A 15,363-nucleotide genomic window follows, 5' to 3' on the forward strand; every position below is an offset into this window, starting at 1 on the left:
TAGAAGCAATTCAGCTTTTGCATAAAGCTTTTTTTTTTGCACCCCTGTTACCGTTTCCCCTTATAGACAATGAGCTCAGCTCTCCAATTACCATATTCTTGCAAAATTCAACTTATCCATTTGCCAATGATAAGTAAATTATGGTTTTATGTAAGAGTATTTTTTCCATTAGAATCATTATAATAATTGGGATAGGGAGCAGGCAGATTTTTGTTCCTGGCTTGTGCATTTTCTTGATGTATTTAGCAAGGCTGAATTACTCCAAGAAATTAGTTAAAAACATATTGAGCATGATGCATACAATATGATAAGAAACCACAATCTATTCTATGCTTAATGCAAAAGAATAAGATCTCTTTTCAACTATGGCACTAATTCATCTTTCAAACCTGTATGTGTTCAGCTTCTGGCTCACAGCATAAAGTCCTCACAGAAAACCTGTGAGCGAAGAAAAAAGCCACTGTTTTCTTTTTTAATAGCCAAAAATATGTCCTACTGACCCATTCTTGAGAAAAATAGTGTAAATGATTGAGCACTATAGGCTACACACACTTTAAAAAGAGGGATATAAAGGTTTTTTTAAATATATATATTTAAGGAAAAAACCTGTTAAGAATACATATATAATGAAATGAAGAACATAACTTTCATCCCAAGATACCTGTATTACACTCCTACACAACTCATCTGCCCAGAGAGAGCAGTAAAAACATAAACGCTACCCCAGCAGTTCTGTTCCAACAGCATCTGTTAATTCACTCCATTTATAAAATACATATTGACAAAGACAACTGAACTGGGACCGGGGAGATTTGATTTGGTGTGAGAAAGTCAATTCAATGTGATTTTGTTAAAGGGCTCCTGCAGGCAAATAAAAGAGTTTAAGTAATAAAGTACATAAAGACGTTTTATGAGCCAGTCCCGTCTTGTGGCAGCCACATAATGCGTGGCTATGCAAGAGGGCCTTGCTCAGGGCTGGTACTGTGAGCTCGGTGTTGACGCTGTAGATCAAGCACAATTAAGGATCACAGTGAAAAGGGGCTAAAATCATGCAAGCAAGCACCGTCCATCACATATGCTCCATGTCACCACTGGAAGGGAAAAATAGTATGGAAACCGCAGAAAGTGATGCAACGTTCTTCTGATTAGCTCGTCGTGACAGTCAGCACTGAACTAGGGTGCTTCTAATACCACAGAAACTGAAGGATCCAGTAAATACATTAAATAAGATGAAGACAGAGCTTATTTTTTGGGAAAGGAGGAGTTCAGCCTTCAGATCCGAATTCCTAGTTATATATTAAGATCCTCAGTTGTACAACTAGAAGTTCAAACTGGCACGCGCCATCACTCATCTTTGTACACCAAGCAGAAGTGGATACTAAACCTTCATTATTTCTGTTTTGAAATCAGGCTCCCCTTTGAGACTGTAGTAGTTTCTGAAGCCTTTTTGTCAGGTTGAGAAAGCTGATGGTATATAATTTGTCTAATAATTGTGGAAAGAAAAGACATGTGAAACTGTCTGAATAGGTTTTGCAATAACACTTCCAATCTCTGTCATCAGCTAGTCACAGAATGTTTTATGAGGAAGTAGGGTTCAGGTTCTACCTCTGAGTGTTGGAGTAATTTCCTACTGTGTGCAAGAGAGTAATGGCATACACCAGATGAGTCAGTGAGTAGTGCTAGGGATTAATTTTTGCTAATTTTAAACACAAGCGAGGGACATAGACCGCCAAGCAGAGAGCACAGCAATCTTCAAATTCCAGGTGGCTAACCCTCCATTTCCAGAGCAAATGGAAAATCCCTGCACTGGGATGCATGGCAGCAGAGGGTGGCCAATCTAGCCTCTGCTCTGCTCACGAGAGGGGACTGGTCCTATTTCCTGACTTGCATGAGGAAAGATCATGCTCTCCTTTTGAATTTTCTGGTTTCTCCAGCTCCTGCTCCTTTTGGACAAAGCAAAGAAGGTTACTGAAAGCTCACCGTTTTGCAGTATAGCAGAATACGTGACTAAAGTGCAACAACATTTTAATAAATTGGCATACACACTTTAAATCTGAGTGTGTCACTTCTGAATGCTGAGTGTCACAAGAGATTCAGAAAGATGAAGACCTTTTTTTCTTAAAGACTTATTACTTACCTGTGACAGGTCTGTATGCAGTCCCTTCTTTTTCATCACCACAACAGACTGAGTCCATGCTTATGACTCTTCCACCACAGCACTGCTGATTGAAACTGTCGTGAAGGGATCCACCACAGCAGATTTGATTGCCTGATGTGGAGTAAGGCATTCCCTGGCAGCAAGAGTCACCAATTCCAACTGAAACTCTGTTTTCCTCTTCGTTAGGGCAGCATACTTCTCCTGTCAATTTAAGAATACAATTAAAGATTTTATCCATTTATAGCTCATGAAATTCCTGAGAGACTTTCATCAGATAGCAACAAGTCTAGATTCAGACAGTTTCATGTACAAAACATTCCATGTGAAAGCCTGGAATCACTCGGTATTTTAGAACGCTATAAAAGTATTATATTCATTTGTAATGATGATTAAATAAACATGGATACATTAATTCAGGCCCAAGACTCTGTAAGATATCAATATGCAAGTACGGCAGAGACAAACTGAGAAGAGCAAAGAAAATAATATGTGTACATATGACAATTGTACAGTTGGAAACCTTTTGCAATTGCAGCTACATAGCAAAGAGAGCTCGTGCTGGCTGGGTTTAATAGAACCATCAGCCCACTTATTCTCAGCAAAAAATTTCCTTGTCTCCTTCAAAATCATCCCAAACTTGTTTTGATGGACTATTTCACAATGCTTTAAAGAGTTTTTCAGTGTTGCTCAGGACTTTATCTCATAAAGAATTTAAGGATTAAACTCACTTTAAAAATTAAATACCACTATCGTAATTGGTGGGCTTGGCTGCTACTTAAGCAAAAGCATGAGCTTTTGCAGGAAAAGGCCTTAGGATAAGACTTCCAGTAAGACTGACACTATAATAGTGGGGTGGGCTGGGCTGGAATAAACTGTGTACTATGAACAGAGTAGATACTGCTATCAACGATACAAAAATTATGGTAAATGGCAATCATTTTCATTCACCAGTGTCTGCACTTGATCTAATCCAGTGTTCTAAAAGTCACATTTTTACATTATCTTTCTGTGTTGCAATGTTTTCTGTGGCTCAAAAGTCATTTAGAAGGAGTAGTGGTTTTGTTTCACTATTGAAGATGGGTAGTAGAGTTGATTAAAGTATTTTGATTCCCGATTGTTATTCTAGGAAATGTGTTTTGATTTTAAAACTCAGCTTTCTCATTTAAAGCAATATCTCAAGTCTGTTTCTTATGAAAGGTTGGGAATGACAGACAGAGAGCTCTAAACCCAGTGCAGCTTTGGTCAGAAATAAACATGTGATGCGATTGTAATAGAGGAGAGAGAACAGTGTTTTCCTTTCTCCCCACTTCCCTTGTGCCTGGGTGGTATTAGCATTATTTATTCTGCCTCCCGTCTTAGTTATGAGATGGATGTTTGCACTTCTTTGTGCACTACTGTTTCAGAAACTCAGATTCTGCCTTCCTAATTTGTAATCTTCATGCCTTCAGCACATCACGAGCTACTGAGCTGGCCAAACAACATCTGGGAAATATATATTCTTAGAGAGTTTCCTGTAAAAATAACTTTATCAAATAAAGTCAATAATAAAAAAAAAAAGATGAGAACAAATTTTTAGAGTATAATAGATATAATCTGTCTAGATACTTCATCATATTTTCCTGCATTCCTCGGAAGCTAATTTAGTTGCTACACAGAGAAAGTATTAAAACACAGAATGTATCTTACATCTATTGGAAATAAAACTATTTTTTTAAAGAACTATTAGACATAAGACACAAAGGATCAGTAACCTGCTCATTAACCTCTCAAAATGGGATCTATTCCAAGCTAGGCTTGAAAATGTTCTCTCTTTGAAAACTACTATGCAGTCTTAACAGTTAATTGTTATCCTTATCAAAGAATGACCCACATTAACATTTAGCTTGAGGATATTAGCATATTTATAAAAATAAAAAAGAAAAAAGTGACCAACAGTGTTCATGTTGCTGCCCTTTATATAGAAAAATAATGCAGCAAGTATACTTAGGAAAAAAATTGTTTAAAATCATGTTCAAACATTCACTGTTTCATGCTTGTGGACTGCTGACTGAACAAGAACTACTTTCAGACATAAGACATTTTCTTCCACTGTGCTTTTCTTTCTTGATGTAAACAACATTAAGCTAGTTAACACAGACCACTGGATGGGGACAGAGGTCACAGTATAATCTCTCCATTTCAGAACATTGAGATTAATAAGGTCAGCAAAATACTCTTCTCTGGTTCTTCCATGTGATAGCATTTTTCTGATGACATCATGGAAGGCATTCTAACATTGTGATATATGAATTACTTTTCAAAAGATCACAAATTGGGATGTGCTGAATGTGTTGGCAAAATTTCAAGTGTTTCTGAGCCTAGGAAATGTGCGCCAGCTCATGAGTAATGGAAGCATTTTAGCTCCTGACCTGACAATTGCCTACAAAGAGATATATGCTCTGAACACTGCCCCCATGAAAGGGATCTCTCCTCCTCCTTTACCTCCCATCTCCCTCTCAACAACAACCCACCAACAAACTGGAAAACCAAAGTCTGGACAATAAGACAGAAGCACTGTTTTGGCAAACTTCCTAAGCAGCTCTGAGAATAAGAAAAGGATAAAATTCCATCAAAGTTAATACATGTGGGATGTTTTCTTTGATCTGTAACATTAGTGCAGAGTAGACAATGTAGAAACAAGTAGAAGTGATGTAATCCATAATATCAACACCAAATACTAACAATTGCCCCACAAAAGAACTGGCTATGGAAAATCACGTGGGGTCAAGTCAAGCAGAGAACTAAACTGCACCACTAAATTGTCTGATGGTGTTCCTATTAAGCAGAACTGCCCTTCCCATTAGGCAGCACTTACTGCAATTAAGTATAGTTTGGCATAAATTAGTTCTCTGGGAAATGACCCAATCATCAGTTTTCATCAATTAAGCTTTTCTTGTATAAACAGAGTGCACTGTGTTTAGAAGATGAAGGGACTGCAATTTTCTTTGCTTATCCCACTGAACTCAAGTCTCGAAGACATCTAGAAATCTTGATAAATCCCATGTTTATTTCTATGTTTTTATTCTCCTTGGTTTAACAAATATATCAACTTTGATGTTTTGTTTCATTCAAGCACTGAAAAGGAGTTGTCTCTTACCTACTAAAACTCTAGTGTAATAACCACCACAGCACTGATGTTTTGGTTGCACAGCATGTATCTGACCACCACAGCAAACCCCTGGTGAATTAGGAATAAATGGAATGTACTTGTCCTCGCAGCATTGGAAGCCAGGTTTATTGTCATGCAGAATCCCATTACAACATACCTAGAAATGGTTTAAAAAAAAATCAGTAAGGTAATATCTGTTAAACCAAATATAATGTGTTGTCTGGCAAAACAACGTATATGAAAACATGTACAACACTTCCTAGTACGGATACTAATATAACTGCAGTCAAATAAAATGTAACTTGGCTAAAATTCTGTGCCCTCCAGCATTATCAGACTCCAATAAACTACTGTGTATCTGACAGAATGCTGCTATTCTGTGGCTTTCAACCATACTGCACCTTAATAAAATAGTCGATTAGTATGAATCATCTTCCTATGCCTTGCAGGCTGTTTGAGTCTCTCAATGTGGAGTAGATTGCAATATGTGGATACAATCTACCATCACCTTATCCTTTTCTTTTCTTCCCAATTCTTGTTTATTTATTTATTTATTTATTTATTTATTTATCCATTTATGCTGAAACATGTCATCTGAAACCCTTACAATTAAAAACCAGTATTTCCCAATATGAGTTCTTGGGTTTTCTTTCACATAAAAATAAGTGGAATTTTCTTCCTATAGCATATGATTACTTATTTATGACCATAGTTCTTCAGACAATGTGATTTCAAGAGAATAGTATGTATATAAGGATTTTTTTTCAAAATAAAATTTGTATGGAAATTAATTTTGAAAAGACCTTTTAACTGTGGACTTCATTTAGGTGCCGTCGAGAAAATTATGCACTTCAACAATCAAATAATTATTTGCACACTTACTCCTGTGTCAATGGAGTGGCACACTGTATACACAGCAAATCACATAGCACAGTCAGTAGAATGACTGTAAAAATGGTAAACTTGGAACCTGCAGTCAGTGCAACTTATATTAGCCTCTTGCAGCTAGACATGAAATGGATTTGGCAGCAGAGCACAGATGTTAAGAGTTGCTCTTTTGTTTTCTTTTAACATGGAGCACTTCCACCACTGACTTCAACCATGTTCTAAATCAGGTTATCCTAGCAGCAAAGAAAGAAAGTGTTCCTCTGAATGATCTTTCATTTACCTAGGTACTGTAACTACTAGCTGACAAAAAACTTTTAAAAATGTGTATTACTAGGCTCAGGACATCTGCTCTGTATTACAATTACAATGCTAACAAAAATACATACAAACAAAAAATATTTTCCTTATGTCATAAAAAAAATTCTCTTTGACTTCACAGAGACGATGCTTTGTTTTGTTCGCTTTTGAAAGGCTTTTACTCAATCACCCTTGGGAGTGTTAGGTTAGGTTCTGAAGCTACCATATGTAAACAATATGTAACGCAAAATTAACATGAAGTAAGGCAGAAGGGGTTCCTGTTACCTCATTATATTTTTAGGTTTTATAATGTTGCATATTTTGAACTATAACACCGTTTTCTGCTTTTCCAGCATACTTTCTCATTCAACATCTCTTTTAGACAACCAGTGTAGCTGAATTTTGTCAATTTCTGTTGAGGAAATTTGAGTTTCTGTAGGTCTATTATATTATTTGCTGTCCACTTTGTCACTGGTAATATAATCCAATCTATGAATTTAATTAACCTACTGTTCTTTCTTCCAGATCATTAGTTAAGATGTCAAATAAAACTCTACTTTACACCTCTTCTCTGCTTCCTAGCTTTTGGATATTTTTAAATGACTGGCATACACTCCTGGCTGAGTTTGTCTTCATTTACAGTTGGCTGCAAAGAAATCTAGGAGTTTACTTAGTCTCTCTGGATTTCCAAGTAATTTTAAAAGTGTTATTAAAAATATAAAATCAAGTACTATTGTGCCACTTTCCTCCGAAGATATCATATTTACCAAAAATTCTTGACACTTATAAAAAATTCCCATCTTATCCTTTTTCCTGTAATCTGAGCTTGAGACACCAGAGTCAGTAAATTCTGTACCTGCCTACATGAAAGGAGGCCAAATACATGTTCCTCATGCATTCTTGGCCCCAATTTGTGTGCCCCTTGGGATTGTGTCTCTTTCTGTGATCTGTCTAGTCCAATATCGCCTCTTCTTTTCATGGATTTCCTTTGTCACCCCCGTACTGTTACATTCTTTTCAGTTACGCACACCACTTAAATTTCACCTGAACATAGCCTTTCCATCTTTCAGGTAAAGAAAGTTCCACATCTTTGGCATCATTCAGGCTCAAATGCTTAACCAGCCATTTTACTTTCCATGTGATGCTTCCAGTTTTAAGAAATGCCCCTTCTCTTGTGAATCCTCAGCAAAAACAGCTGCTCTGCATATTTCACACCAAATCTGGGAGGGCCATTTTAGTACTAACTCTACAGCATTCAGTTTGGAACATTATTTACAAGATTGCATTATTACTGGTGTCTCTCCTTTTCCTCCTCAATTTCCTCAAAAAATCTCCAGCTGAACACTCAGGTGTGTTACAGTAGTTTCAGCAGCTACTTTTTCCTCATTAAAAATTATTTAAGATCCTTGGTATTTCTCAATAACCTAGAGATAGTTTCCAAAGAGGTGTCCAGTCCTAAAACACTTTCACACTCTCAACTGGCATTACTGGTTGATATAGTTGATGCTATTATTATGTAGTTCCATAAAATTCTCTGTAGTCAGCTGTAAATTGTTAAATAACACTTTTTTGGCAGTCCTCTAGAGAGAGTTTCTATTTGCATTGATATTCAGCCCAAGGATTCTGCATTGTCAATCTATAAAAAAAATGCATTCAAGTAATGCTAACACTATGTCATAGAAAAAGAAGAAAAGCAGATGGATTGAAAGTTATAGTGGCAAAAGGTTATTATTATCTCATCTTAGATCTAAAGGTGACCGTCCCAACTGGATGGTGCTATTACGTACATGAAAGTAGAAGCCTCGTAGTGAACAGATACAGTGCCACCTACATTTTAGGCAGGTCAGAGATCTTACCCTTGTACAGAAGGTTGAAAGTTCAACATATGCTTGGTTATTAAAAGATCTTTACTATCTATGGAGATGAGACAAGATGTTCATCCTTAGATGTCATGGGAAAAATATCAGTAGACCAGGTTACTCTCCAATCAGTCCTGTAGTTATCATCCCACCCAAGCCTACAGAAGGACTGTGATCCAGCAGCACAGGGACTGGGAAGGGTTGAGCACAAGCAAAGGCTTATTGTAATACCTGAGCAAGGCCCAGTCAGCCATGACACTAACACAGAGTAACTAGATATCAAATCTGGCAGGCAGGATTACACAATATTTTAACGATTTTAAAAAAAATACTCCGAACTTATCTATGCAACTCTCTTTTAATTACAATTATGTCATACCTGATCCCTCCGCTTGCTGAAGACTTTGCTGAAGGATATTATCTGGCCTTATGGACACATGCCAGTTGAGCTAAGACTGATTTACTCAAATAAACAGATGTGCTAGGCAGCCATGTTTATCCTTCTTGTCAAACACTTGCTGCCAGAGCCACTTTGTGAAATAGCAATTCACAAAACACTCTCAGGAATTCCTATTAACTACAGGAGTTCATTAAAAATTTCTGCCTGTGGAGAAAACACCAGAGTAATGATTGACCCATCATGTTCTCATGTGAGAGGGAATATTTTAAATTAGCAAGGCTCATTCTTTTTTACCTAAATTATCTCTGAATCTATATAGACACCCTTTTTAGCTAAGTATACTTATTCACCCATTTCTTTTCTCAAACTATTTTTCTCCTTTGGTAATTGATGCAGCCTTAGATCTAAAATCCATGAGCAGAAATTATTGTTATTCTGTTACAAATCACTATATATTATCTTCCTAAAATGAGTTTCATTTCATGTCTTTCAGGTGTGTTACAACAAGAAGTGTAAACTTTTTAAAGGTCCTCTAAGCCTGAAAGAACTTGAAAAGATTGTAACGATATTGCTAACATTAATAGTAAATTTTACATAAATATTGATGGAATACCCTTCACCACTGTCAAGATGTGTTACTTTTCACTTCTGAAAATCGTGCTTTTGAAGCTAGCTATCAAGCCACTCCTGCCCTGACAAAGAAGAGTCCTACTGAGGTTTTTAACAAATGACAAGTTAATTACAATGAGTAAAGGAGTAAACCTTTACTTCCTAGTAATATCAGTTATATTTGATTAATTCATTAACTGCAGATTTATACAGCTTGTTGCAACTGAAAATAAAAGTGCTGAAGCTTTATTAACACCTTCAGTCAGGACCCTTTCAACCATTGATGTTCATACTCATGTTGCAAAGTGTACAGAAATTGTTAGCCTTTATGTCACTATTTTAATTACATTTTTACTGTACCTGTCTCATTATTTTCAGAGTTCACCTTAGGATGCCAGTAACAACAGAAGAACAGTTTGGTAGCTACATGGCTAATACAGGAATGCCTTCCCCATTGATACTGAGATTATGTTCCCCAATGGGTGAACCTCGGGCACACTCCCTTGTTATTGAAGTACCTCTGAAGAGCTCACGGTATGTGCTCTGTAAGCTGATGTCTCTTTTGATACTTCAAATACAGGTAGAGTTATGGATCACATCTTACTGAAAACAGTCAGAAAAAGACTGACAATTTTCGGAATCTTGGGAATACCCAAGCAACACAGGTTTGTTACTGTAAAAGGTCCACAGGACATAGGAACCCTCCTAGCAGCTGACAAAATTCAACATCAGTGTGTATTCTCAGCTTTTCCACGCACAAAAATCTTTCTAAATTCTTTCCATGCTCAAGAAATAAATGCATCCAAGTCTGATTAAACATGAGGGTAAGGATACCAGGCACGGAAATGTGTGAGCTTTAGTTAAAATAACAAAGATTCCTAACATTGAAGCAGAAAACTGGATAACAACTAGAAAGAAGAAGTAGGGATCTGATGCAAAGATTACTTAGGATGGTAGGAATGTTTGGTCTTCATTGGGCTTAATATCAGGCCATGAATGTGTATGTACACGTGTCCCTTGTAGCAAAAAGGTCATTTGCTCTTTTAGAGATTCCCAAGACAGCTCTGAGCAAGTTGGTTTATTTGCACAGCACAGGGCTAAGCAGAGATACCAACCTGGATCCCAAACGCAGCGCACGCACACCAGCGCAGCCTTGCACCTGGGTTGTTTCACACTGCCCGTCTGATACAGCTGCGTTACTCAGCTGGACCCAACTCAGCCAGTGTTAGCTAAAGAGGGTCTGCATCCCACTGCTGCACACTGAAAATACACCCTTCTATTTCTTTTACTGAAACACTTCGGTTTCTATAGATGGAACGGATTATATTTTGGCAATCTCTTATGTAGCTGAATTATAACTAATCCCTCTTTTTCTGCAGTGCCTTACAATAGCAAGCTGAGGATGCTAAAATGTAATCCATAAATCCGTAAGGAAAGATTAATAAATAACCAAAGCCATATCTCCAAATAATTTTTGTACAAAAAGCCTAGTTTTCCTCTCACTTTATACTCATGAACTCAAGAAAATTTTAAGAGGAAAATTAGATCCATTTTTTGTCTTGTATTCAAGGTGCAATAGTTGACCTGAGCAAAAGTGAGAACTCCACAACTTATTTGTCTATCGGAGCTATATGTATACAATTGCTAGCTTTTGCTGATGATTCCATCAACAAATGAACAAAAAAACTTTTTTATTATTCACGATCTGAACATTACTTAAAATGCTCAGCATTTAATTCTCAGTGGCATCTCTTTGCATTTGGCTGCACAAATAATTTATGGTGAATAGGCCAGGCTGGATGGGACTTTGAGCAGCTGATCTAGTGGAAGGTGTCCCTGCCCATGGCTGGGGGGTTGGAACTAGACAGTCTTTGAGGTCCCTTCCAACCTAAACCATTATATGGTTCTATGAAGTGCAGCTGGCACTGTGATATGAGGCTTTCCTCAGAACAGGTGTACGCTGGTCAGTGTTGCTTTTCTTCACTTCTGTCCAGTAGACTGTCAAATCCAAGGAACACAAATATTAGTATATAGACTTCAGCATTATCACTGGCACACTGAATTCTATAAAAGTGTGAGAGAGGATTGCCACATAAGATCTTATGCCATCCTTGCCATGGACTCCAGTTTAAAAGGAACAAAGATGTACCAAGAGCTCTGTAGATGTGTCTTAAAGATATTTTGGATGGCTAGTGTGGATACATATAGCAAACCAGACAAAGCACTGGGAGGGGGATTTTAATCAATTCACCCACAAAAATTACCCCCATGTCATTTTGTGCATGAGTGCTTCCGTTTCCTGTGGACCTTCCAGTCATTTATTATATATCCATTACTTAACAACTTGCACCCACTTGTAACCACAGTCTTTGAAAATACAGAGAGACCATTAGAGCAAAGTAATGCAAAATTAATTAGAAAAAATCAGAAAGTCAGGAAGCTATAAAAATAAATGAACAATCTTCAAGCTCAAAGTTACCATACATGTATGAAGGCTGAAAAAATAAAAGCAGAGCAGAAAACTTCTAAAATTATTATAATACAAATTTACTTCATATACATGCCAAGATCTGTTAAAAGTCTACCATGCCAAAAACCTGAAATAAATAATTTTCCTTTTAAAAAAACAGGCTGCCTAAAATTCATTGCAAGATTTCAGAAATACTTATGTTTAGTATAGTATTGCTTTCAAGGGAATTCAAAAGCTAAAGCTGTGTTGGCTGGAATAATTTATATTTTGATTTGAGCCCCTCAAATAACTCACTCCCTTAATTACTGTCTTGTCTGACAGGGAATCTTGTGAATACATATTGTTTGCTTTAGTCACAGAGCATGTGATGATGTCTTTGACAAATAGAGACACTATTTCATGACATTAAATCTTACTTTCAAACTAAGAGTTTTCTACCTCATTTGTCAATAAAAACCATTACAGACTCCTGCAGTGCTATTGATCCTACTCCTAAACAGGAACTCATATGAAGATTAACCTGAAAATAGCCATAATTTAAAAATGCATCTGACAAATCACAATAGATCCCATTCAGAGTTGCTCATCATTGTCATATAACAGCTACGCACTTGTAGCTGAATCAAAATAGATTTTCTCTACTGGAGAATCTCGTCATTAAACATTTAGCCGAGGAAAAATTTAGGTGGGAAAAAATGCCTAGCAATCCATGCTAATAGCCACTATTTGCCATGCAGGATTTGAGGAATGATTCCTCACACAGAGAGAAGCTTTATAGTTTTGTTAGTGTTTTTCAAATTTTGCATAAACCTAGAAATTTCCTGTGGCCTTTAAGTGGTCTGATGCAATCACTTTACACCAAAGGAGCCATATGAACTACCATCATGTGCTACAGAGATATCTGAATGAATACTTGAGCTGATAAAGCATCATCTCCTCTAGTAGTTTACAGTGTATGATCTGTGGTGTGCAGCTGAGCAAAACTGATTGAATTGTAGAAACATAGAATATCCTGAGCTGGAAGGGACCCACAAAGTTCATTGAGTCCAACCCCTGGCCCTGCATGGGACGATCCCAAAAATCACACCATGTGCCTGAAAGTGTTGTCCAAATGCTCCTTGAACTCTGTCAAGCTTGGTGCTGCGACCATTTCTCTGGGGAGGCTGTTCCAGTGCCCAAGCACCCTCAGGATGAAGAACCTTTTCCAAACATCCAACCTAAACTTCCCCTGATAGTTTCATGCCATTCTCTCGGATCCTATCACTGGTCACCAGAGAATAGATCACACCTTTAGGCTGCCAGGTCACTGCTGACTCATATTCAACTTGCTATCAACCAGGATCCCCAGGTCCCTGTCCACAGCCTTGCTTTCCAGCATCGCATTACCCAGTCTGTACATACATCCAGGGTTGCCCCATCCCAGGTGCATAATTCAGCACTTGCCTCTGTTAAACTTCATACAGTTGATGATTGCCCACCACTCTAATTTGTTGAGGTCTCTTTGTAGGGCCTCTGCCTTCACAGGAGTCAACAGCTCCTCCCAATTTAGTGACAATTTTACCAAACAGGATGCAAAAATACATACAGAGATCTCTATATATCCACAATGCAATTTGTCATCATGGGATTGTGTCAGAGGACTCAAGAGGTTGATAGTGACATTCCTCCAACTTCCATTATACGTGGCTTGTGAGATTTACTTTGGATCACACATAGCCTGAATTCTTGGGATGAACACCTGCACTATACACATGGAGCACAGCTTTGTGAAGGGAAGTAACTTCAGATGCATGTGAAGTGAGGTGGTCCATATACTGGTTGGGAACCTAAATGCCCAGCCAGAGCTGGAATATATTTGAAGTTTTTTGACACCCAGGTTCTGGGTTAGCTTCCTGTGCAAGGAATTTAGTTCATGTATTAAAATGACTTCTACCATTAATCAGTAGGTAATAAATTAAAACAGTCTGGGGATTCACTTCAAAACTGCACCAAACCCAAGTGTTAATGAACACGTTCATAAATGCTAACCAAATAATTTCTTCTGAAAGGAGAAAGAAGGTCAACAAAGACTTAACACAAGAGAATCACTTGTCATGAGCTGACACACACACAGCTATCCCCATCCTGAGCTCAAACATCCATATTTGACTTTAAAAAGTTTCAAGATATGTATCAGAGCCTTGATTTCAAAACATCAAAAGAAGCAGAATCCTCCACTTCCTTTCCTCTGATAACTAAAGAGGTTTGGTTTACACAACTATTCCTAAAAGTATTATTTTTCATTACATAGGTAACTTAAGAATATACATGTACCTTCGACTCTGCATGATAACACACTTCTCCACAGATATTTTCATGCTTTTTACATTCTAATGAGATGCACATTATATTACTTTTGCTGCTCCTTGGAGTCTTTGATGGGGTACACTTCTGCCACGCTTTACGTAAAAGTTCGTACCCCAGGATAATGCCATTTGGCTGTCCTGGTGATGCCCAGTTGATTTGAAGAGACCTACAATAAGAAAATCAACATCTGTTAAATTTTTGGAAGTAGTTATGCCTCTAGAGCTACTTACATTAAATGATTAGCATATAGTAGTTCTATCTTATACTAGTTCACATGGAGTGAAACACTTCAAAGTGTCAAAATGTTCTTCTGGATAATGAATTTCACAGATACTTTAATAACCGTAGTTGTAAAAGTTTTTAAAAAGCATCAATATGTGCTAATACTCCATGAAAAGAAATCACACATGCAATCAAAATCCTTAAAAGTTGCTATTTAAAAGAAATCTCATTCCTACTTCTGGAAACTTACGCGCAACAAACTTTCTAATATTTTACTAATTTCATTCAGTGGTTGGAGAAAGGATGCAGTATGCCTTTCCTGGTGCAATAGCAAAGGTGTACATGAACAGGGCTGGTGTGACTGTTCCATTCTCAGACAGAAGCCTGGTAAAGGGTGGGCAGTGTGGGGGGCAAAAGACCACCCCTTCCCTCTGTGCTGTTGCCACTGCAGCTTACTCACATTGTGCTCAGTCACCATTGAGAATAGGTTTGTATTCATCTTGTCTTTCCCTGCTTCCAAATAAAATGTATGTTTCTTTGAGATGTATTCTTTAGCATAGAATTAAAATAATAACTCATTACAGCATCAGTAAGTACTACTTCCCTTCTGTATTTAAATATTTTCATTGTCATAAAATTAGAAGTAAAAAATAGAAGTGTTTATCACAACTAAGACTCGAGACTTCCGACTGAGTGCAAAAACATGACTGCATCAGCCCAAAAAGACTGTCTGTAAAACAAAATCCTGTTATTGATTTCAGGTCTGATATCATGGCATCATCAGTTTAAGGAAGAAAATATGTTAAGCGACATCATTAAATCTGTTAAACTGTAGCATGCCTATCACTACTAAAAGATATTTGCTCCAAAATCTCACTTAGTATTAAAATGAATAACATTTTAAAAAATGAAAAGGGACATTTGAAAAAACAATACAAATTTTACATTGATATTTCACATGAACAC

The 15,363-nt window shown here is 37.2% G+C and overlaps 1 protein-coding gene across 8 annotated transcripts in view; it reads right to left on the minus strand.

Moving 5' to 3' along the window:
- USH2A (usherin) overlaps positions 1 to 15,363 on the minus strand; it is a 379,012-nt gene that overhangs the window by 85,039 nt on the left and 278,610 nt on the right. For all 8 annotated transcript variants that reach the window (XM_027681679.1, XM_027681684.1, XM_027681681.1 and 5 more), the window contains 3 exons: positions 14,143 to 14,341; positions 5,295 to 5,463; positions 2,138 to 2,359 (listed from right to left, as the gene is read on the minus strand). In XM_027681679.1, the coding sequence (XP_027537480.1) occupies positions 2,138 to 2,359; positions 5,295 to 5,463; positions 14,143 to 14,341 (590 nt within the window). The remainder of the gene's footprint in view (positions 1 to 2,137; positions 2,360 to 5,294; positions 5,464 to 14,142; positions 14,342 to 15,363) is intronic.

This window comes from Neopelma chrysocephalum, unplaced genomic scaffold (genome assembly GCF_003984885.1).
Source record: "Neopelma chrysocephalum unplaced genomic scaffold, ASM398488v2 Primary Assembly neopelma1_61b, whole genome shotgun sequence".
NCBI classification, from domain to species: domain Eukaryota; kingdom Metazoa; phylum Chordata; class Aves; order Passeriformes; family Pipridae; genus Neopelma; species Neopelma chrysocephalum.